This window comes from Dermacentor andersoni, chromosome 2 (assembly GCF_023375885.2).
Source record: "Dermacentor andersoni chromosome 2, qqDerAnde1_hic_scaffold, whole genome shotgun sequence".
Classification (NCBI taxonomy): Eukaryota; Metazoa; Arthropoda; class Arachnida; order Ixodida; family Ixodidae; genus Dermacentor; species Dermacentor andersoni.
In genome coordinates this window covers 21,339,782-21,365,168 of record NC_092815.1, presented here as the reverse complement: position 1 = coordinate 21,365,168, position 25,387 = coordinate 21,339,782, and the positions used below count along the sequence as shown (strand labels likewise).

Sequence of the window (25,387 nt, the reverse complement as noted above, 5' to 3'; positions counted from 1 at the left end):
TCTAATAGTTATGAAATTAAGTAGGCATTGTGACTGGTCGCCTGCAACTCTTATCCCGTTTCATTTCAGTAGGACGTAAACTTGGGCGACTTGGTTCAAATCCATTATTTGATTTTTTCGCCTACTACGCGTGGTGCTACATAAATATTGTGCGATAGGCAAGTCGGGTTTCGGCAAAGCACAATTTTTATTACTTGTGATCGGTACAGCTAATCGACGAGGTTCGTCTGAACTATGTGGAGATCAAGCAGCTGGTTGCACAACAGAGCAAACAGAAATACATATCAAATGTCTAGGCATCGACCTCGACACACATATGTTCGCCTGCTTGCGCGTATTCGCTGTTGTGTGGCCTAGTTCGCACTTATACAATTTACGCCTCTATACCGACTCGTCATTTTGGTCTGTAAACAGTTTCCAAGTCTGCGTCAACGAAGCCTCTGTAGCTGTTCGAGGCTTCACACAGACTTCTAAACAAGAACAAAAAAGCTAATATATATATATATATATATATATATATATATATATATATATATAGGTGGCTTCGTGCGGAATAAACCCACTCGTGTGCCTTTAGATATTATCATTCTCTCTGTTTTTTAGGTGCTCAAACGTTCTCCTCTCGCAACTGGCAGTTATTGATGCTGTTCCGAAAGGTGCAGTGCAATAGCCAGCGCCTACTACATCGGTCATGCACCTAGTGCATCGCAGACGCTTACTGTCATTGGCCGGCCCGATCTGTCATCTTTTGCGCCAGTCTGCCGCCTGCTTCAACGAAATGAAGCACGCCGCTACATAAAATTAAAGAAAGGGTCAGGTGTTCGATGACCTCGTCTCTCCGCTCTCGCCGGGCGCGCGCCACGCACGCGTTCCTTTGTCGCAACGGCCCTGCGCACCTCGGCTGTCGTGTGCCGGTGGCGTGGCGCAGAAGTTAAGAGAGAGGAGGAAGAGCCACGAAAAAAGAAAACGGGAACGCCGCAAAGGTGGCAGCAGACGACGCGCGCGCGCGTGTGTGTGTAACTGCCCGCGCGACCCCTGGCCCAGCAGGCACGCGCACTTCTCCGCAGACATCTGTCGTCTCGCCTCACCTGCTCCTGAAACCGCTCCTCAGGCGCAGCTACTTCATCCCCACAATTTTTTCTTCTTCTTTATGTTTTCTTCATCTGGTAGTTGTTATTTCGGGCACCCTGCTTCTCGTTTCAATTTTGCGCCTTCGGTTCGGCGCCCCTCTCGCTGTTTTCCCCTCGGCTCCTGAATAAGGTCCTGGCCCCATGCGAGGCACGCTCCCCGCAAAGATGGCGCGTGCGAGTTGGAATAATGCAGACTAGACACCACGGGTCCCTTTAAAGACGGCCGTTCAAGTTTCTCAATGCGAACCAAGTGAAAGGGGGTGGGCGAGATGGGCCCAGGGGCCTACGTGACGCTCCCTCCTCTCTGCGTAAACAGCGGACGACCGCCGAGTGAAGCCGGGTGGCTCACCACGGGACACGAAGGCGAGAGGTGAACGCGCGCTCGCACGTGCGGCACTCGTGCGCGTGCCGTGTGTGAGGCCCTCCTCGCCTGCCTTGCTGCGAGAAACGAGCAAGAAGTGCGCGGTGCTGCCGCCAGGTGTCAACCCGCTCTAACGGTATAAAGGCAGTAGGGGCTCTGACAGTACTGTTCGTCGAGGGAAAGCTTCTTTACTCGACCTCGTCGGTGCTGAGTTGTGTTTTTGCTATAACTTTCTTTTCTTAAAAGGCTGTCCTCTCGTGACGTTTCGTCGCATTGCGGTCATAAATCAGAGCTTTCTCTTTTATTTTTTTTTTCGTGAGCGCCCTCTCACAAAGGCGCTTCACTCGAGCACCTCAGCAAACGTGTTCACACGTGCGTTGTCACACTTGATCAGGGCACGCCCGTGCTTAACCAAGAGAGACAAGGCACGCGTGAACGGCGCTGCCAAAGCGCTCCGAATGGCGCTTGTAGAGCGAGACATGGTATTTACTTCAGTCAGGTGAAATGTGTAACGAGCGCACTCTTTGATGTCATTATGTGAACTTGGGCTGGAAACCAGGAAATGTACTCAGTTGTCGAGAAATATAAAAAGTACGAAACAGTGGGACACAGACAAACTTCTGCGTTACGCTAGTCAACACCAGAACTCCTGCCTGCGTTCGTTGTTTCGCGCATTTAAGTCTGAGCTTACATCGGCTTTTCCTTACCGCCACTGTTATCCTATTACCGAAGCAGTGCTATAGCTCCAGCGGTCACTGTGGACTTTAAATGGTGCAGTTAGTAAACCAGTCGTGCTTATATGGTGTGTAACCCATGCTAATGAAGGTTCATGTCGCAGTCAGAGCTTCGTTGTGCGAGTGTTCTCGGAAGATTAGAAGATGAGTAAAACATGACTCAGACATGTGCAAACGCTAAAGATGTGGTTGTATTTCATGAAATAAAACTTATTATTGTGACATATGCGTAAAGCGTAGCACACAGCGGGAAATACTGGGCTAGCTGGTGTGCACTGATTGCGAATGAACAGCGCGACGAAGACGCAGCGCAACAACACGCGTTGAGCACAAACTTTTCTTTTTGTGCGAGATTTTCAAGCTACTTGATTTCAAGGACGCGATTTCCTAATTATTCGGCAGTTTGTTCGTATGATTCCGTCACGACCAAAGTGTTTAGAATATCTGTGATGCGACAAAACGCATGTACAAGCTCCGAGGAAACTATTATTACACGGAACAAGAAAAGATGGACTTGAATACGGGACGCTGTGTGGTTCCACCTAATGTAGTGGGCTCGACCACGTTGTGGTGCGCACAGATGTGGACTGGCAGCATTATGAGCACATATATTGCCACGCTAGTACTTGCGACATTGTGTGTTCCGGACACGATGCCTTGTACGGCATTAGGCGCAGAACTATACGTAGCGCTGAAACATCCGCTATATCGGGTCATACATGTTAAGAGACCGTATACAGGCCGCAGCATGCGTGGGCTGCAACGGTCCGTGCATGCAGTGCAGCGGCTCATGGTCTGTAAAGTGGTCCAAGCAGCACAGGTACGTCCAACGAAATACAGCAATAATAAATACAAAAGATAACAGTAAGCACGACACTTACGCACTGTGCATGACAAAAATAAGCAAGGTTACAACGTACACCCGTGAGAAAAAGTATACGGACCACAGGGTCGCCGAAAAAACAGAATTTCTTCGTAATTAACACGCACAAACGGAAACTGACGAGTGCACTATAAAATTAGTAATGCCAAGTCAGGCCTGCAGTCTTTCATTTCGAGTTGCATTCACAGACAGAGGAGGAAATGAGTTTTATCGCGCAATGCCTGGACCGTATACTTTTGCTCACGGGTGTACGTACATGTAGTAGGTAGGATTCCGATGGAAAACTGCATTCAGATATTGTGCGTTTGAAAGCAAGCAAAACAAAAAAGCTTTAGTGTAGCAAAGTATGTAGTTCAGGGCACAGTGGCTGCGCTTGAGATGTAACGGTTCCTGACTACTTCCGTCCCGCAATGAGGTGCTATTTAGGCCGCGCATTCACATACAGCTGAAACCAGCAGGAATCCAAGCCCATTCGACAAGAGAAAAGATAGCTCCCCTGCGCGACGGCGGATATACGACGCGCAAAAATAACGCATACACGCACCCTCTGCGGTAACGTCCCGCATGGCGGCGGCCAGAAAGGCTCATCACCGACTCCCTCGTGCTTTCATTCCTATTCGGCCAAGTGAAGCACGGAACAGCAACTTTTCGCTTTTAAGAGAGACACAAAACTGAAATAAAAAGAGGAATCTGGGGAGCAGGCACTGGGAAGAACGACGGGGGAAAAGGAAGACGTGCGAAAGAAACAGCGTTTCCAACACTGGCGCATTGGGAAAAGGGAAGCAGGGGAGCGGGAAAAGGTCGCGAGAGAGAGAGGGCCCGAGGAGAGGGCAATGACGTCATAGAGGAGCTATTTTTAGCCTCCGCCGAAGCCAAAGTTGGCTCGCGGCCCATTTCTTGTTGTTGCCACTGGTGACGTCCCCTCTTGATGGTTTTGTTGGCCAGCGCTTGGCCTCTTAGTTGCGCACTGCAGTGACGGCGGGCGCGTGCCCGCCACTTTACTGCTGCTTTTTTTTTTCTTGCACGACGACGCCATGCGCATTCGGGATGTTTCCTTTTTCCGCCTAGCAGCGGCCGCTGTCGCCGTGTGCGTGCTTCGATTGAGTGGGGCTCCAGAGATAGCAGCGAGACCGAAGGTACGCGCCTATGCGGAGCCCTGGGCGCATGTCGCACTGCACTGTATACGTCTATGCGGGCAACGCGCAGTGAGCGCGGAGCTAGCCAAATGCTGCCGCCTCGAATTTTGTCTCTTCACATGCATGCGGAAGCGTGCGCTGCTCCACCGGTTGTCGTAATGCTAAACGGGGATATGAGAGTGTGTTAAAAGGCTGTTGTAGCTTCGGCTCAGTTCTTTCTTGAAATGCTGTAGAAACGTAATCAACAATCAAGGAGCACAGTGTTGAACTCGTGAACGCGCTTCCTAGATTTGCAGTACAGAAGCGTCTCGCGGCTAGCGCTCGCAGTGACATTGTGTCTGGTATTTAACTGCAATAGAGACACCGCTGGCGCGCGCATTTGAGTCGGCGAATAATACCTTAAGATGTCCAACTCGGCTCCGGCCTGCTACCATTGTGCCGCGCCGTGGTCTCGGTAAAACTAGCAAACATTTCGACCGTCTCTGAAATACTCCCTTACAAATGCTCTGTTCCTATAAGCTTTTGTCAGAAACGCCACAAATATTCAGTATGCGCTTTTGCGAAGGATATGTGCTTGGCATTCTTGGCTTTCACCCCTAATCGCAGCGCTTTGCTTCGTTATATTTGTTGTTTCTCATGACCATTATCGAGCGTTTGTAGCCAAGTCTCCCAGACACTTCCTGTCAAACGTTTACAGAGGAATTTGCGTCAATTCAGGTATACATTTGAATCATCACGCTTTTTCCAAGCTCCGCATAAGCCGATTCTAGCTGAAATTTACATTCTTGTTCTGCTGAAACTGCGTTTCGAATTACCTCGAGGCATGGACTAAGAGTGCTCATGATGCAGACGCACAATCTGCGCCCACCCATCTTTCGTCCTAAAAGCGCATGATCATAAACTTTTTATTTGCAAGCTCGTTCGCTTACTGCTTCCCGAAAACAGGCAGCGTGACGTCATAGGGCACCCATCTTCGTGCGCCATCTGGGCCACCAGCATTTAACCTGTTCATTTCACGGCATGCCCACATACATCTCGACCGATTTCACATGGATAATTTAAATCGTGGCGTTTTACGTGACAAAACCATATGATGGATGATTATTTGATTTGATATATGATTGATTCTGACCACCTGGGTTTCTTTAACATGCACCCAATGCGCGGTACGTTGGCGTTGCTCGCATTTTGCCCCCATCGAAATGCGGCCGCGATTAGTTCCCGCGCCGCCTTCGGGTTTAGCAGCGCAACGCCAAAGCCACTACGTCACCACGGCGGGTGATTTCATAAGGTTCGACGACTTCAGAAATTCATGTAGGAAAATATCGCGTGAAAAAGTATATTTACTGCGATCGCTGAGTGCCTACACGGTATTAAAAATAATATCACACATTATCTTGTTATCTGTGCCTATTAAAATGAATATTTTGCTTTTTTTTAAAAATCAGAATCGACTCTAAACGTCGCGACCTTAGTGCGCAAATTTGAGAGAGCTGTCACAGCGCAGGACGCAAGATGGCATCGACCAGAGGAGTCGTTTAGTATTGACACGTGTACTTATCTTTATCGGGCGACCACGTTTCGCCGCCGAACAAATGTTATCGCACAGCGCGGGACGCGCCTGCATGTATCCGAAGTTTCTGGAAAGTTATCGATGCTTCTATCCGCTGTCTGTTGTCGCCGAACCTTGTATTATCTGATTTCATCCCGTGACGCGAATGGTGTAGAACTTTGTGGAAGGCACGCGGGTCCGAACGATTAGACTGGAACATTCGATGACTGCTGTATAAAAGCCGACGCGCTTGACCCGCTGATCAGATTTTCGACGATCGCCGACTGTGTTCGCCGCTATCGTTGCGCATTAAGTGTAGCCTGTTTTGTGGGCACAGGTTCGCCCAATAAAAGCTAGTTTTGTCTTTCACAGTACCGCTACTGTGTTCTTTAACGTCACTACTACGTGACAGTATACATAGTAGTATATTCGTAGTGCGTGTATAGCAGTGCACATTCGTAGCGCGTCGCATGTGTAAGTCGCCTGCTCGCAGTCCCTCACGCGAATGCTCTCCGCGTTGCATGATCGGCCTTGAACACGAACTTCGCTTGTTAACGGCACAGCATTCCCAAGGTGCCGCAGCGTGTCTCTTACGCAGTGGCGTGGCTAGGTCGTCTGGCACCCGGGGCCCTTAGGACTTCTGTCACCCCCCTCCCCGGGTGTAGCCGGCGGAAAGAGGGGTCTCTTCAGATGTATATGACACCCCCCCCCCCCTCACTGGCCCCTTGCACCCGGGGCCCACGGCCCCCCGGCCCCCCCTGTTGCTACGCCACTGCTCTTACGCAAGCGGATATTATTCGCGTAAGACTTTATGCTGCTTGGCATGTCTCGCCATAGCTTGAACTGTGGGCGGAGACTATAGTGCGCACGTGAAGAAAATTCGGTTTATCCTACATGATGGTATATGCGATTCTGGTTGATCAATGCGTCTTGCAACGCTCCTGTGTCATATGGCTTTTTGACGTCGTGCACACTACGTCGCAATAACGGAGGTCGCGGGTGTCCACGATACCGGCTGTGCCTTCGCGCCTGTGTCGCACACAACCACACGGAACACTGTTTACGCGCCTGACGAAGCGTGTGCGCATTTCGGTGTCGTTACAACTGTGTTATACAAGTCACCCGCGTGCGTACGTGACATGCATTGGTGCATGTGTCGGAACGGTTGGAAAGCCTGCTGGCAACCAATCGGCAACCAATCTTAGAATACGGATAACACAAAGCTGAAGCGCGCAAGCATGCAGCGCACGTTGGCAGTTGCACCGTGTTACTGGTCGCCATTCGTACCGTATTGTGCTCGCCGACTCCTCAAGTGGGTTTCGAAGTCATCTTGGACACACTGAGAGGGGCCGATGAAAGTTTCCTGTATACTATATCTCGGCCTGCGAAGTTCAGGAAAGTGAGAGGCCGTTTTGAGAGGCCTCTTTGGTCTGAGCCTTCAGAGCAACGACAGTTCTACAAAGGCCTAGGGCAAGGTCCAACGACAGGTCCTGTCACGCGCACAGTGCACGGCTTCATAGGAACTGTGCACTGTTCGGAGGGCACTACGACGTTTTCATTTTTCGCCGCAGTATCGCCTACACCGGCCACTATAGATAGGCGATGAAAATGACACGTCATTCCAAACGACACTGGCTCACTTTTCGTTACTAGTCCGACTGTTATGCACTGCGTTTTGACGAGATCAAGCTCACGATTGTTCGCGCTTCGCACATCGACGGCGAACGTGTGTAGTCATATTCGGAGCATGCGCACTTGGACATTTTCACAATGGGACAGTGTTGCCTCGGGATAAGCGACTGAAAGTGTCACCATGGTGTCACGGCGAATGTATACACAGTGTATCTCCTGTTTTGCTGGTTTCGGCACTGGCCGTCCCATGATTTCACTTGTAGATGGCGCAGAGGTCGCGCGCAAATTTCGCTGTAGGGTGCCTTCAGCCTTTTTTTCTTTTTTTCCCCCGATGACGGCGCGCAAATAGTTGCCATATGCCGCAGTCGCGTCGCCCGCTGACCAGTTGCGCGCTGCTGAGAGTTGCGAGTAGGCACCGCAGCACATTTGTGATCGTGTCTGCGGGTATAAGATGGCAGTGTGTCACTATAAAGCGAATTGCACACTTGTGCCATAAAACTGAAAAAAAAAAGAAGGTTTTACGCGAAAGTGTACGTGTCGCTTTACCTGCTACACAGTATATATTTTCAGTTCTCTGAAAAGAAGAGAAATAGAGAAAAAATAAATAGATAACGGTGTAATGAGCAGCAAACAAATTTTCGGCATGCATGGTGACCAGAAAAGGAAGAATACCTTGTTTACTATACACGCCTTGATCGCCTAGCGGCTACATGCGCTTCGCTGTTAAGCACGAGGCCGCGGGGTCAAATCCCGGCGGCCGCATTCCGATGTATAGGCAATAATCAGCGCGCTATCCGCGTGTGCACTGCGCATGAGTTGATGCGCACCCGCGCTGATCCAAACACTAAACGTGCCCAATACAAATAACAAAAGTGCAGCACTGATATATATATATATATATATATATATATATATATATATAAGGAGGCGTTAACTGACATAACGGTCCGTGCGCGCCTGGTCATGAAAAGGAGAAATGATGGCGAATAACCGTATACTATCAAAGCACACATCCGTGCCGCCCTCCGCAGCGCATTTTCTTACGCTACGGCCACGAGCAAATCCCCGGAACGAAGTCGTGCACGCCTGTGCCTTACGCATCGCGAAGAATCACGGATGCCTCGCGTGTCTGGTTTGCCGCATGACCTCCGCCAGCGCTGCATGCGAGCTGTTCAGTGTTTGCATAGCGTGGCAGAAAAACACACACCTCGGTGTTATGACTCAGTGAGCTCGCCCGCGCCGCGTCCTTGACACGGACGCTATCCAAGCGCGTCCCACCTGCACGGAGTCGCAATGCAAAAACACCGTAACTCAGCGCGTGCCTGCGTTTCTTTGTGTTTGGTGCAGGCGCGACGCACCGGCGAAGCCAAGGACCGCTGAAACTCTGCGCGACTGTGTCGGGCAACGTAGTCCGGTGTAAAGAAGGTTGCGTATCGCCACTTGTTAGGGTGCACCGAAGAATTGATTCTTCGTGAGCTTGAATTCTCACGACGTGCCGAATCGCAGGTTAAATGCACCGACGGGCGCGACGTTTCTGAGCTTCATTGAATCGCGCCGCTGTACCTGCCCGTCTTGTGCGAGGAGGCGTGATTCGGCGGATGTGAGCCACGCCGTGCTCGTCTGCCGACTACTGAACACAGTCCACCGTGTGCATTAAGCTTCAGCAATCTCGCGAACGCGCTAATTCCTGACTTGCTGACGTCCATGTCGTGATATATATATCTATATATACACACACATATATCTATATATATATCTATATATATATCTATATATATCTATATATACACACACACGAAGGCCGGACCCCGGCCGAAACGTCAATAAACCGCTTCATACGCGCGCCTGCTTCACTGTGTGTGTATATATATATATATATATATATATATATATATGGGTTATGGTTATGGTGAAAAAAAATCATACTATTTTACCTTAATGAAGGAATTCAAGCGATTTCTTTCTGACAAAAAAAAAAATATCTGATGCCGTGAGGGCGTTTCGAAGGTTGAGCACACAAGTGAAACTATGTCGGGCAGAAAAATTTCTACAGAATTATTGTTTTGACCTTTTACTACTATTTTCTTTTTCTGTATTCTGTAGATTGCACTCCTTTATGACTATTGTAGTTTATTGCTTTTGGTTATATTTTACATTAATTTCAGTCATGAGAAAAAGTCGACAATTGTCGCATATTTAATATATTTCTTTTTTTTAGAGAAAGAACTAAATGTTCCATGATGAATAGATTGACAACATGGGCTTGGTATGTGTGTATAATAGATGATAAATATACTCTGAGAATAAATAAAACCTAAACCTTCTGTTAAAATCATGACAAAAATGGAAAAAGGAAGGAAGGCAGGAAAAAGTGGAAAAGGAAGGCAGGGAGGTTAACCAGTTTAGCTTAACCGGTTTGCTACCCTACACATGGGAGCGGGATGGGGGGATGAAAGATGGGGAGAAGAGATAGAGAGCACATAACACGGCACACACATCGTTAGTTACAGTCTGTCACTCTTGCGTGGTACGTGATATCACTGTCACAGCCGCTTGTCCAAGCACGTCTCCTTCATGAACCGAAGTAGTCCCTTCGTCGCCTTCAGCTGCGATGTCTTCTGTCGGCGATATGTGAAAATAGTTGTAACTGACAATGGTCTATTGTCAAGGTGCGCTAGAACGGACGCCAGGGACTGTCTCTGAACATTATAGTCAGGACAGTCGCACAGAATGTGTTCCAGCGTCTCCTCGCAAAGACAGGCATTGCAGAGAGCGTTGTCGGCCATTCCAATGCGAAACGAGTAAGATTTCGTGAAGGCCACCCCTAGCCATAAGCGATAAAGCAGGGTGGCCTCACTTCGGCGGAGTCCAGTTGGCATACAGAGATGCATCAAGGAGGGCAGGTCGTGTTGACGATTGCTCCGGTTGGTCTGGCTGCTTGGTGTACACCATAGAGAGAGCGTGATCTCCCGTGCAAGCACTCGAAGTCTGCTGGCTGCGTCGGACCGTGAAAGTGGTATGGCCTCTTCCTGTGTGTCCTCAAGAGCTGTCCGAGCGGCTTTATCGGCGTCTTCATTTCCTATGACGCCGCAGTGACTTGGCAGTCACTGAAACGTCACGTGATGTCCTTTCTCATGTGATGTATGGAGTAGGCATCTAATATCGAGCACGAGCTGTTCGAATGGCCCGCGACGCAGAGCTGATAGCACAGATTGTAGGGCTGCCTTTGAGTCACTGAAAATTGACCATTGTCGAGGTGGTTCCCGATTGACGAAACAAAGTGCAGCGCGAAGAGCAGCTAGTTCCGCAGATGTAGATGTCGTTGGGTGGTCAGTCCTAAAGCTGATGGTAATACCTCTTGCTGGGATGACCACAGCACCGGACGAACACTGGATGTTTGTGGAGCCATCAGTATAGATATGTGCACTGTCCGCGTACCTCTCGTGCAGAAGAAGCAGAGACAGTTGTTTCAGCACAGGCGACGACAGCTCAGACTTTTTCCCCGATTCCTGGTACGCTGAGATGGACTGTGGGGCTGACAAGACACCAAGGGGGTATCGATGGTTTAGATGCAGCGGTGAAGCCCGAGGGAAGCTTGCGTCAGCGGTTACGTAAATTTGACGTCAGGAGATTGGAATTAAAACTGATTGGAATAGTTTTACGTTATATATAGGGGCCTAGAACACCTCGAATCCTCTAATTTACGAAAGTGGACAGAAACCCAGACCCCACAAACCCCGAATCACTCTAAAGTCTCCAAAGACAGTATTGTTCTCAGACAATGGAAAAAAATTACATTCTGACTCACTTTGTGGCTTCATTTTCGCAATGTAGTGGTCCGAGTAAAGATATGGCCTAATCATGCAGCATTGTATATAGTATGCTTTGCTGCTAATTCATCTAGAAAGATTAAAAAATGTAAATGTTGTAAGCGAGAAAAGAAAATTGAACTGAAGAATTACGAGGTTGCGCAGAGCATCTCCTTGTTTCACTTTCATTGCAGAGCTCGTCGGTCGGCGTTTTAGCCCGGCTCATTGCACGTGTTACTTTTTTTTTTTTTTTGTCTGAGAACAATGCTGTCTTAGAGTGATTCTGGGTTTGTGGGGTCTGGGTTTCTGTCCACTTTCGTAAATTAGAGGATTCGAGGGGTTCTAGGCCCCTATATATAACGTAAATCTATTCCAATCAGTTTTAATTCCAATCTCCTGACGCCAAATTTACGTAACCGCCGACGCAAGCATCCGGCAGTGACCCGTAGCGTTGCCTGAACAGCCGAATCAAACGCTCTCCCGGCTTACGGGAGGTCACTTTTGTTTGAGAACGAATAACATTGCCTACATTGAGTGGCTTTTATCTAACTGGCTGGCAAGAGGCGCAGTGCACGCTCAAGCGGAGAGGGCTTCGATGGGGCCGAGCCAGCGCAGTGCAAATAGATAACCGGGCGAGGAGGCTGGTGCCGGCGTCTGCGATTGGTCCGATGCCCTTTACTTAGCCTGCGGTAGCTGGTCGGAAATCGTGGCGGCGTGCAACGGAAGTTAAGAAAGCAGCTAAAACGGATCCTCAGCAAAGACCTGCAGAGCGATGTCGTATACGCGCCGAAAGGGCTCGATCAAGTTATACTGTCACCCAAGAAGGTTTATTATACGCAAATAAATCCGTGCTCTCCTGCAGGTGAGAGTAGCCAGTGCCTGAGCGATCAGCGGGCAGCCACCGGGACGGGGCAGTCTACGGCTACCTCCAGCTACGTGACTTTGGCGCAAGGAGTTTTCGCGGGTTTTGTGACGTCGCGTGATAGACAGGCGAGGTGGACGCAGCCCGAAAATTTTTGACCAACAGCAGAGGGCTAATGGCAAAAAACGGTCGAATCAGAAACAATAATTCTTTGTTTTGTGCGGCCTAATCAAGCATAATCAGTCTGTACTCTTCATATCAGATGGCGAGCTATCGCGATTTTCGTGACGTCGCGTGACTGACAGGCGAAGTGGAGGTGGCCCGAAAATTTCCTGACCAATAGTGGAGCGCTGATTGCAGAATTGGAATAGAAACGTTTGGAACAGCTTTACGTTATAGCGCCCCTAGTGTACGTATACAGTAGGACAAGGAAACAGACGTCAAAACAAAGCTTGGAGCGAAAAAGACGCACGAAGTTAGTGTACACTCTAAAAACAGTTGCACCCTTTGGGGTGTATATTTGTCCCACAACAATAATCGTCATCTGTCTTGCCCGCGTTTCCTTTCTTTAACGCTGCGAGCCCGGTACTTCCCAGTCACGAACGGCATGCGCGTTATCAGTGTGACGCAGCATTCTCGACAGGAAAGTAGCGAGCGCCGAGTTTTCAAGAAAGGAAACGCAAGCAAGGCAGATGACGATTATTGTTGTGGGACAAATATACACCCCAAAGGGTGCAAACTGTTTTTAGAGTGTAGAGCTATATTTGCGCATGCGGATTTAATTTCGACGTTTTTTGTACTAATTCCGGATTATTACTTCTCCGCGCATAGCTCGGTTCCCCTAAGATTCCTTTCGTCTCTTCTAAATAAACGAGACGAAAGGGAACCGAGGGGCTCGATTTTCATTAGTCATATCAAAAGAGTATACGTATATATGCGCACACACGCGCGCGCACGCACACACACACACACACACACACACACACACACACACACACACACACACACACACACACACACACACACACACACACACACACACTTTTTTTCGCAGGTCCAATGTCGTGCGTATAATATTGAATATAAAGTTTCGCTATACAGTTAGGAAGCTTATACGGTCTCGAGTATCGGAAATTCATAAAAAATATATACGCCTCCGCAGAAAATACGGTCAAAAGACCCGCTGGTTCAAATCTGAATAGCTTGGAGCATCACTGGACATGAGTCCACCCGCGTACAAAAGAAGTAGCACGAGAGCGGAGCAAGCACTCGCTTGATCCTGTGACGCTCGCGTCCGCCGTCCTGAAAATGGTTTGCATTTTTGTGGCATCTTCAACAAGTCTCCCCCGTTATGTCCCTGCAATTTGCACGTCGGAGTCACTTTGTCAGCACAGCTGTTACCGCACGTGCCAAGTGCGCTCCGCGGCTCACTTCAGTGTATACTAAAGTGACGCGCGTTCTTTTTACCCTTTTTCCAGGGACTGCATTTCACTCACTAAATTAAGGTTATCGCTCAGCGCAAGACGCGCCTGCATGATTTGGAACTTACTCGAGCGTTATCGTTGTTTCTATCTGTTGTGCACATATGTTCTCGCCTTTGTCTGATCACGATTCCTGGAAGTAGTATTCTAGCATTTTTTGGAAGGCATGCGAGCACCAGCGATTACGCTGGTAACTTCGACAAGTCACGTCTAAAAGCCGACGTGCTTGACCCGCAGATCAGATTTCGGCGATCGCCGACCGTGCTCGCCGCTATCGTTGTGCTTCCAGTGTCACCTGCTTTTGTGGGCACAGGTTTTCCCAATAAAAAGTTGTTTCGTGGTTCTATACTGAGTTCTTCACCGTGGCCGCTATCTTGTACACGTTCGAAAAGCCGACGTTTGATTTCGCCTCACGCGATTAGACTAGATTGGCCTAGGCCGCGATATCGGCGCAGCCTGGACAATCGCGCGAGGCGAAATCGAACGTCGGCTTTTCGAACGTGTACAAGATAGCGGCCCGTCAGTGCAACGTGATAATATACACTCCATGAAAGTTAAAGTATACAGCGTGTTCAATTTTGCTCCTGTTCTAATAGCACGCGCGACGTCCTATTTGCTTGACTATATAAAGAAACTGATCAATTTCGAAATCAGAAACCAATTACACCCGGGCAATCATGCGTTTAAACGCACAGGAAAATGTTACGGCTGTAGCCTCTGACGTAAATGCTGTGCGCAGTTGTTACTGCACAGCAAGTGCCACAGGTTGCAAAGCGTGTCTGGATGCCTCGTCATCGAAATGCGTGGCACTCTGTCGCGCAAACAAGTATGAACGAGCCGTCGACACGTTACACGAATCATTCATTGCGGCGGGCTTAGAAATGCAGCGACTCGAGCATTGGAGTTGCAAGAAAGTTGATCCGCGGTTCGTATCCCGCAACGCTCACTTTCGGTGTGTTTCGATCGTTTAGCTAAATCACACGCAAACTAGTGTCACGAAAAAAACATGTGGCCGCGCTGTGGCAGAATGGCAGTAAAACTGTGGAGATATGAGTATTGCCCTTGACTATAGAACGCGAAATCGCATTGGGAGATAAAGCGATATCTCGCGGCCCCGTGACTGTGTGCTGCATTTTCAAGCATAAACAGTCCATGAGGCGCTAACAAGTCAACTCGCATTGTCAATATCGTATATGACTTTGCGGGCCTGTAGAGCAGAGGCAAACGACTCTTAACAGATGTCTCAGCACGCCAGCCATCTCTCTCCCTAATTTTCCTGAGCTATCGGCTGCCATTGCCCCGGATATGCCACACCGCCGGCAGGTCATGCACGTGGCTCGACGCTCGATGCGGGGGAGTGAGATACCCTCGCCGCTCCCACGTGATGTTGTAGCGTCTCATCAACCTCCGAAACACGGGTAACGCGCACACACACATATACGATGCACTTGCACTGCGCTATGTCCTTGCACTTTATATTTCATCGTCGTTCGCGCTGCTTTTACCACCACGCAGTTCGCCCACCTGTCAATTCTACTGAAACATAAGAAACTTTCGGAAGCCTAAGCAGCCGTATGACCAGGCGCCGGTGAGAACTCGCAGCCGGACGCAAGCGTTGGTGATGAAACGTCACTAAGAAAGCCAGCAACGTAGACTGAAGCCGGTGTCGGCACAGAGCCAACGCCTAAGGAGGCGTTAGATCCGGCGCAGCATATACAGGAATACGCGTCGGATATAGCAGAGAGTATAGAAGTACTAAGCTCGGATATAGTGAAACATACGAAGAGACTCGCGCATAGCGAAGGAATTGCATCGGATATAGTGCAGCGTTTGCGAAGCCATGGGGTATAAATTTCGATCGAGAACTCCCATATACAGCTTCGCTGTCTTCGATGTATGAGTTGCTCATATTAGCATACATTTGCGACATCAGTCCACGCTTACACGTAATTTCATGCAAAAGATAAACGGACCCGCCACAGCTATAGCGTCCGGCTGCTGAGTGTAAAGGTCGTGGATTTGGTTCTCGCCCGCGGCGGCCGCATTTTGGTGGCGACGGGACGCGGAAACACCCGTGTACTGAAGTTTCAGTGCGCCACTATGGCGTTTTGCACAGCTCAGGTGATTCGGGGAGATAACACCTTCAGTTAATATTTTTTTACGATAAGCGATCATTTATACCAGGTGTTTTTTAGTTGCACCGATGGGGTCATTACTCCTACGAGATATCAAAATATCTAATTGGACGATTAACATAATCACACTAATTAACGTGTACTTATTGTAAATTTGTAAATATTGTAATTGTAAAAAATTGAAAGGTTTAAGTAAGAGAAAACGGGAACGGAGCCTGTACCACTTTACGGTCCATATTTCTATACGAATTATGACCGGTGAGTTCGCAAGGCGTATCCATGTTGGAACGAAATCTCAGGACTGTACACCAGTTTCAATATAATAAATTTCAAGGTGTCCGACAACATTTACTGGCGGTCCCGTTACTTTAGTGCTTCAATGCATAAAACCGCGTTTTCATAAGAAAGTTAATGCAACAGTGGAAATTTATTGCAAGTTTGACGGCGCATATCTCAAAACCGGTGCCTTATCCTCAGAATTCGTTTCAAGTCGATATGCCCTGAAAACTCACTAGCTACAATTCGTATATTGAGATATGTGCAGTAAGGTAATTAACTAAAAAGCAAATAATCTAATTCTGTTGATCATTCAGTTAAACATTTTGATCACTCGTGGAAGTGATATGGGCGGCTCATCGAGTAATTTAGCTCAATATAGTTAGAAATATGCTACCTGCCACAGGCAAGGTTTAAAAGTTTGGTGCAGCTAAAGAAAGCACCCTGTCGTCACCATGTCTCGACGCTTGATAGCTGAGTGCAGTGCACCCTCAGTGTGGAGTTCCTCGATAGCAGCGCCGAGCTTGCTATGTCGAGGCGCTATAGGCCTGCCTTAGTGGTGCCGAGCGGCGTTTTCTGCGGTCGACGTTTGCCGCTGAAGGAGGCCATGTAAATATACTGCTTACACGCCGTGGTTGCTTAGTGGCTATGGTGTGGGGCTGCTAATCGCGAGGTCGTGGGATCGAATCTGGGCCACAGTGGCCGCATTTCGATGGATTTAGGTGCACGTTAAAGAACCCCAGGTGGTCCTAATTTCTGGAGTCCCCCACTACAGCGTGCCTAATAATCAGATCGTGCACATGGTTTTGGCACGCAAAACCCTACAATTTAATTTAATTTTTTTTAATCTACTGTCGTTAGCTTGTGCCTGTGTGTTTCGGTCGAGCGTGCAAGAAATTGAAAGGTTTAAGTAAGAGAAAACAGAAACGGCGTCTGGACCATTCGAAAGACCACAGGATAAGACCCACGTAAAGGGCCGTACTTTGTTATTAAATCGTAGAGCCACTGTTCAAGCCATTGTCGTCATAGCGTCGTCGTCATACATTCGTTGTCATACCGTCGTCGTGATGGCGTCGTGGTCGTTTCATGGTCGTAATTCCAGCTCTGCCATCCGATTCTCGTCGTACCGTCGTCGTCACGCCGCCGTATGCATATAGTCATGCCATCTCCGACATACAGTCATCGTCATCCCAACGTCTTCCTGCCGTTGTCGTCGTGATGTCGTTTTACTATCGTCATCAATTTAGTAACGCCATCCCATTGCCGTCATACCGCCTTTGTCGATCCACAGATGCCATTCCTTCTTCGTCATATCATCGTAATAATGTCGTCATTCAATCGTGATTGTGCCGCCGTTGTCATGCCATTGTCATCTTTGCGTCGTCCTCAGACATCTGTTGTCATACAGTCGTCGTCATGCCACCCTCGTTATTCTATCTTCGTCACTGGTCGTCCTTTTACCATCGTCGCCATGCCATAGGCGTCATACACTCGTCATCATCCCGTTGTCCTTATTGTCACTGTCAAGCAGGCGAAGACATACCATCCCTATCATCAAAGAACCTTCATCTCAATGCCGTCGTCGTCATACCGCCTTTGTCGTTCTATCGACGTCATTCAGTCGTCGTCGTCACTGCGTTCGCGTTATGCAGTCGTCGTCAAGCCGCCGTGCTCATGGGCGATCATAGCAAGCGAGTGCTACAGCAAAGTGGGACAATACGGGAGTATGTCGCATATAGCCGAAGCAACGGTAGTCTCAGAATTACCACTACAGATGTTACATAAACGTGACCTAATAAATACGGCGTGTCGCTACATTGATCGAATGCCAATCACATTACAGTCCATATACATCGACAGATGAGTTCGGTCGTAATTTTTTTTTTGTACTTTTCTTCTTCTTTATCAGCGGCAGGATGCGACTTTCAGGCCCCTTTATTTATAGTCGAAAGGCACAGATAAACAATCAAGGCTCTACAACAGTACGTTTCAGCGAAGGCCAAAGAAGTCCAGAAACCGTGTCACAATAAACAACTGTTCGAAGTGCGGTTGGGTTTCGGTGTGAATTAACGCAGTAGTACAATCATTTAGTTGTTTTCGTGGGCGACAAGAACCGATCGCCAGCTGCCTTCATGTTTGCGACGTGCCAGTTCGGCCTTTCTGCCATTGCAGCCAGGTGGATTCGCAGGCCTGCGCGCTTTCGCGGTCGTCGACGTCAACGCGCCGTTCGGGCGGGCAACACGCGGCGGGTTCGATGGGGCCAGGTGGAAGGCAGCGGGCACCCCGGCCTGCCCTGCGTGCCGCCGCCGCCGCACGTGGTGGTCGCGTGCGGCGCCCGCGACCATCGGATCGAGGTCGTCCTCCTGCTGCTCAATTACCCGGGCAGAAGGCGTAGTCAGAACTTTGGAGGGAAGTGCATCACAGGAGCACACTTTCGCAATCACAAATTAATGGTGTATGTAGTGGTTTTCTATCATCTTTCTCTTTTACGAGGCATTTCGTTTAACACGGGATGGGGAGGGGCGTTTCTACGTAGATGACACGCATGTTTCTAGTAATTTCTATAGACAAGCAATATGTTTTAGCTCTGAAACACTTCGCAAGTGGTGAAGAGGCTGCCATCACATAACGACTGTAGTGAATAACTTTGAATACCTGAAAATAACGATTATAAAGTGTTAAAGCATTAACCGTCGATGACGATGCATTGGTTGCAATGCGCGGCGGCGGGCAGCGTGGGAGCTTGCACTTTGGAGTTTTAAGACTCAATGGAAACTCACTCCTTCACTGCTTCACAGGCCGGAGGTCGTCCTGGCACTCACCCATGGATGTCGATAAAGGAGCAGAAAACGTTATATTTGCGTTCTCGGGGGCACTGTCGACGCTGCAAAGGAGGGAGTAGCACCCCACAACGCCGCAAACATTTACGCGGCGTTCTCGCGAGGAGGTATACTTTGTGAACGTTCATCCTTCGTTACTTGCGTCAATGCAAGCTTGTCATTTTTACCAACCTGTACTCGAGCTTTAGCTAAAGGTGTGGCACAAAACGGGCCGAACGGACATGCCAGCCGTATAGGTATACGAGTGCCGCACCTTGAAACCGACAGCTCTGGTCAAACTCCACATTCGTAACTTTGCGGCCCAACGCTCGAGCAACAAAGCTGACGCTCTCATCGGTGAGCGATACTTGCTGACATTCATGTACCGTCCGGGCTCCGAACTGAATCGGAAGAGGGCAGAAGAGCAGCATCTTCATCAAGCGCGCTGGACAAAGATGTAACTTAATCTATACCCAGCCTGCTGACCCGACCGGTACTCGACGCCAAATCCGGCTCGCCTGCAAACGGTGCCCCGCTGCTGCACGGTCGAGACAGGTCCCGCGCCTCCTCCCCTCGCGCTCTCCCCCACTTTCCGCTCTCCTTTGCCGTTCGCCAGCCGTCGCCGCGCTGGAGCCGGCGACCACCTGTTGGGGCCGAGGTTGCGGCGCCGCTGATGTCGACGTTACGGGGGCAAGACGGAGGAGGGAGGGTGGCAGTCCTCTCCCGCGAGCGGAGCTGCCCTTCGGGGCGGGCAGCAGCTAACGCCGGGCGAGCTGTTGCGGCGCCGTTAGAAAGGGCTCCTGCGCCGCCCTGAACCGGGCCTGCGGGTCATGCACCGGGCCATTCCGGCAGGCAGCAACATTTGCGGGGCGGCATTCTTGCAGTTTGGCGATTGTCTGTTGGACACCCGTATCTACGCGAGATAGCGCGGCTGAGCGCCCACTCAAACTATCGCGATTATCACGCTCTTTCGACATAATAAATATGTTCCCCAGAATAATTTGTTGCTTCGCTTGCTTGCTGTTAATTGACCGTTAAGAGAGGGGACAAGAAAAAAATTCGAATGTATTGAGGTCCTTTATTGATTTTTGTTTTGTTTTGTTCTTTCGGTCGTTTTGTGCGCGAGATCACAAACTGCGGTGTGAAATTCTTTGCACAACAATGGCGAAAGCGGGCTCCAGTAAACAAGGTGCAAGCACTGCACTGTAAAGAATAAAAAGAAAGAACTCTTAGACTGCGGAGAAAACAGCTGGTAAAATGTTGCCGCAATCATTTCCGTAATTACAACATGGATGAGCAGGGGAAACGGACAATCCGTAATACGAGAAGTATAGTATATCACGTAGCATCCATTCTGAGTAATACGTACTTATTACGTAATTTACAAGATCAACAAACCAGATATGGCAAATCACTACACTGATTCGAGAGTTCACGAATGCGACAAACGCGTTTGTAACAGATCACAAAAGTACAGATAACCACGCCGGTTAGTACACACGAGATACGAAAGACAGCCGGCACTTCAAGACACATAACAGGAACCAACCCTGTATATATAGCCATGCTCTGAATAATATTGACTGGCCCTTGGAGCAGATGTAATCTTTAAAAAAGAAATTAAGACTATGCCCCGTATTCTAGAACGTTCTGTCGCTCAGCCCGCCACCTTGATTCTAGGAAGTCGATCGCTACGCCGCTCCTCGGTAGAAGTCGTGGTCACTGCCCTTTGTTCAGGCCACACAATTCTCGAGAAGCGCGGTGTCTTTTTAAGTCGACTGTTAATTGAGAAGACAGTAAAGAAACAAACTAACATAATTTCGCACGCAGTACTCGCAGATATTCCGTGCATGCCGTCGCGAAACTCACAGTGTTTCCGTTTTCAGTTATGCAGAGGCAATGTCCGTTTTAGAAAAACAAACCTTTTTCTGTTTAAATAATAACAAAGGGAATGTCCGTGAAACGCATGACGGGGAAACACTCCGTGCTTTTAGGCACATTATGTCCGCACATAATTCATTTTCATAATGGAACGATTGCCTGTTTTATTACGAACGTTAGAACCGCATTATGTCCGTTTAAAAACGCGTCCCTCGGCAATTCCTGATACGTAGTCTCAACTAACAATTCAGCGAGAGAAAAGAAAAATATTGCACATAGAACGGCAGCCAAAGCTGAACCCAGCGATGATGCTTGTTTTACATTGTTCGCACCTGGAAGAAGCGGCGCTTATAATCATATATATATACTCGCGAAGCGATCTAAACATTTTGTTGACTGCGCTCATGCGAGATTGCACAGCACATCACTGGGCTCAACCAGACCACCGGTACACGCGCCTGCGAGAAATAGGCTGTGGCAGGACTTTTCGTCTCCAGACTAAAGTCAGGCGATGCCAAGCACGGTAGCTAGCTGGGCTAGTCGGTACACCTGCATTATTATTACTTAATGAATACTTATGCGATAAAACTCATTTTCTCTTCTGTCTGTAAATGCAACTTGAAATTAAAGGGTGCAGTCCAAACTTGGCATTACGAATTTTCTATAGTGCACTCGTCAGTTTTCGTTTATGCGTGTTATTTACGAAAAAATTCTGTTTGTTCGGCGAGCCTGTGGTCCGTACACTTTTGCTCACGGGTGTACATATCCATCCCTTCTTTCTGTTCTCATCATCATCTTTCATTACTCTTTTTCCTATGCGCAGAGTAGCAGAGTAGAGCATGCTAGTTCAGCCCGACCTCTCTGCCTTTCTAACAAATTATCTCTCTCTCTTTCTCGTCCGGAAGGAAGCATAAGCGAAATATAGGCATCGACTGATTCGGGCTGCCAGTAGTCTAGAAACTATACCGTCCGCCAGGATGTCATACGAGCGCAGAATCCCATAATGCGGTAGTTAAACTGGACTGTGCTCCGATGCGATCCCTCTCCTATTTGCTGTCGACCTGCGCCGTTTAATGTGCATCCGCGAGCCTTTCCGAAATCGACAGGGTTATAAGCTTCGGAATTGGGCGCACTGCAACACGCGCTACTGAACTTACACTACACTACTGCACGGCGGATGTGGCGGGGACTGAGAAGGGAGCGAACTCAAGTTCGATTATTTCGCCATTTAATGCAAAACTTGCGAAAGCGCCGTGGTGCTTTCATTTTTCGTTTGTATTTTACGCTTTGATTGAATCGCTAGAGTTACTGACAAACGTGCGAACATTCTGGTGACTTCGTGGTAAGTTCAGTCCGGGCATCGGGTTGATCGAGCGGACATTCATTAGCAATGGCCTCATTACACAGACCACACACAGACACTTATCCTGCGTATAGATAAATGAGGTCTCAGGCTGGTAGTGCGCGTAGTCCGTCGGCTATTCGCCTGGCCTTACATTGTCTGGGAGGCTTTGTCTGCGGAGCCACGTATACATTTATGATGCATGTTCTTTCATCCTCTCCGCAATTAGGTTCTGGGGCACCATTTTGTAATTAAATGTTAATTAGTTAATTAATTTGTGAACGGTGATCTTGCGGTTGTTGTGCAATCGGAGAGCAGTAACGACAGACTCAACTCACGGGTATGGACTTCAAGGCGTGAAGAGCGACGGTGCACTGTAGGGTTGCGCAATTGCTTGCTCGAAAGAGGCAAGGGCTCCGCGTCTAAGCTTATTCGTCTTTCGATTTCTTGTTTGAAATACCAGCGCTGACAACCGCAGCTGCCTTACGGTGCACGCACTCGAAACGCCAAGCGCAGTTCGCAAGCAGTCGCAATAGGACCGCAATATCGTAAGTGGCGGACAATTGAACGAACAATAAACGCTCAACTGAGAGGTGTCAGTACTGTGCGTGGAACAGAACAAGAAGGAGAGGAAGGAGAGAGGATATATATATAGTGAAGACGACGAAGTGGTGTGGAAAAGATGCCCACGTGTGATACGGTCATTGACATACATATCCAAGTCGTTCCATGTTCAAAAGAATCCAACACCAACAAGTCCTTCCTCTGTGAAATGCCAAATAATACAACATTTTGGCGACAACACATGTACGTTATTTTCAAATTCCAGCTGCAATCATTTCACTGGCCCATGGTGTATGACTGGATACGGCCAACGTTCGACAAGCCTCTTTGTAGACCAACAGTGTTCGGAAGTTTTCAAAGGTGCACGCGCGGCTCAGAATCATTTCTTCGAACGCCAACTAATTTGAATCAATTTCGTACGTTCCTTCCGGATACGATTAATTTAACTGTAAGGCTTAAGAACATGCGATTGTCGACATAGCGCAGCGTATAAGGAAGTGGCGCGCCAACCTGACTTCCTCTACCACAAAGACGTTTTTTACCCGAGTATGAGGAATCAACAACCTTGGCGACGCTACAACTCGCTTGCGATCTCACATTGTCACGTTTACTGCATTTACGTCACTCTTACGCCACCTGGGTCTTTGACCCGAACGTGAGCGCATATTCGCGTGCGTACACCCTTTCTTTCCTTCCCACATGTGTGCACAATAACAAACGCAACCACGGTTTTTACGCCACAAACTTCGTACGCCGCATTCCTGCGCTGTGTGGCGTCAGATATCACGTCACCCGCGCAGTAAACGCGGGAACGCGCACGTCGGCCAACAACTGGAAGCGGCACCCGCTGCATAAAAGAACCCGGGTCGGGGCCGCGGGCTTCTCCGCGTGACAGTTTCCGTGACGTCGGCTGACGTCAGAGCGCGTCAGGCTCGTCACGTTTCCCGAGAACAGCAGCCGTTTTTCAAGCCTCTTTATGGCCGACACGCGGACTGAAAAAAAGGGAGGCCCGCGAGCGATGGCTCGGTGCTCGAGTTTTCGATCGCTCAGCGCGTCCGTCGGCACGGCATGTCGGCTTCTTCATCCGACCATGCAATATGTGGTGAGTGCAGCCCCTCCTCCCCCCGTCTGTGGCCGAGATTCTGCTGTGGGTGGCGATGGGAGACTCGTGGACGCCTGCGACGACTTGCTCGAGCATTTCTTTCGATCAGACATCGTCAAGAGTATGCTGCTCGGAGGGTGAGGCGGTTCCTATATATATAGCTCGTGCATCGGTTTTTGATTCTCGCAGATGACACGGAGAAAGATATCTGCTTAAGTTCCGTCTGAGCAGTGCACATCGGCTGCCAGTTCGATTGTGTTCACATTGCTCACGCTTGATCCTTAATTCATGCAACTATATTTCTGTACTTGCATGGTCATCATATTATGTTCATTCCGGTGCTCGTTGCGCGGTCTTTATAGCGTCCTTCCAGGTTTCGTCTTTCTTTTGTTAGCTTTAATGGTTCGCCTGCAGAGGTGAGTACTGGCAGAATACAGTGACTATAGCATTTTCCGAGGTATCACTCGTGTAACAAGTGTAATTTCTTTAGCAAGTAAACCTACAAAAATCCCTCTTCTGTTTCTCTTTATGCAGCGAACTTACTGGGAAAGAAAAGGTGAGTTCGTCATCAGAGAACCAAATAGAAAAAAAATACCCTTGCGCACCGCCAATTTTCCTTTTCTTTTTCCCCCCCAGCCGCACAGGCAAAGTAGAAGGTAAGACCACCCCTGAGGAAACGTTTATCTCTGCCACTGGTCTGACCGTTATCAGGGCAGTATTATGTTTCAGTCACTAAATTTTTATTTTTCCTCGTGGTGAAGTCACATAAGTTCGAATGGCGTTTAGCTTCACTTCAATTTTCTGTATACATATGCAGATTGCAGTAAGAAATATTAATTAATTCTCGAAGTGCAACTCGAATTCTCGAAGGGCAATTCTCGAATTAATTAATTAATATCTCGAAATGCAACCGAGACCTCGGCACTAAATCTACGACGTGCAAAATCGGATTTGTGCGACGCATGCGTATAGTGGGCGGCCGCACGTAGTCCCGATTTCTTCAGGCCAGTCTCGACCTCAGAGATCGCAATCTCGTGCCATATCTATCCATTGATTCCACCCGTGAATTCTTTCCCTCAGCCTTCGCCTTTCGCAGTGTCGATGAGCGAACTGAACGAACGGTCCAGCCTGTGCTAAAACGACAGTTTTATTGCTAATCACTTCGCCATTGCTCTTATCGATGTTGCGAAACGCCGCTTCGCTGGCTGATTTCAATACTCCTGAGCTCGCCAGAAAAAAAAAAAAAAAAAGAAACACTACGGTATATATAACAGAACTTTTTGAAAATCTCACACTGACCGAACACCGCTCGATGCGCGATGTGCACTTCCTTGTGCACAGGGAGGCACCGAAGTCTCGACGTTGGAACTTGCTCGCTTCGGCTGCACTGCTAATGTGTTGCTCGTTGCCTCTGAAACAACGAGCAGCGTCCGGTTCTTGTGTTGTTCTTTCCGTTTATCTTTCACCGAAGTTTAAGAAGATAGAGTGAAGTGCAATGAACCGGAATTAATAAGCTTTGAATCTACAACGAGTGAAAGCTCATTCATTCATTATGCAAAACGCACTGACGGTGTGCTCCAGACAAGCCTATTGTGCGCGCGCGCGCTGTTATGCATATGTACGCGGCCAATATGTCGGCCGTTGTTTACGCGCGTTGATTTCTCTGTCTGCTAACTTTCTGTGTTTTA

General features: G+C 48.7%; 1 protein-coding gene and 1 long non-coding RNA gene across 3 annotated transcripts in view; one reads left to right on the top strand and one right to left on the bottom strand.

Annotated features, from left to right (window-relative positions):
* Nucleotides 1-25,387, top strand: part of LOC126542779 (uncharacterized) — a 114,238-nt gene that overhangs the window by 52,432 nt on the left and 36,419 nt on the right. The window contains exon 1 of one of the 2 annotated variants that reach the window (XM_050189838.2): nt 23,680-23,699. The exons of the other annotated variant lie outside the window; for it this stretch is intronic. Coding sequence (XP_050045795.1) covers nt 23,695-23,699 — 5 coding nt within the window. The 5' untranslated portion in view covers nt 23,680-23,694. Of the gene's footprint in view, nt 1-23,679; nt 23,700-25,387 lie in introns of those variants that run through there. 2 annotated transcript variants of the gene reach the window in all.
* The window catches only part of LOC129387832 (uncharacterized), a 239,617-nt gene that overhangs the window by 186,963 nt on the left and 27,267 nt on the right, over nt 1-25,387 (bottom strand). The window lies entirely within an intron of this gene.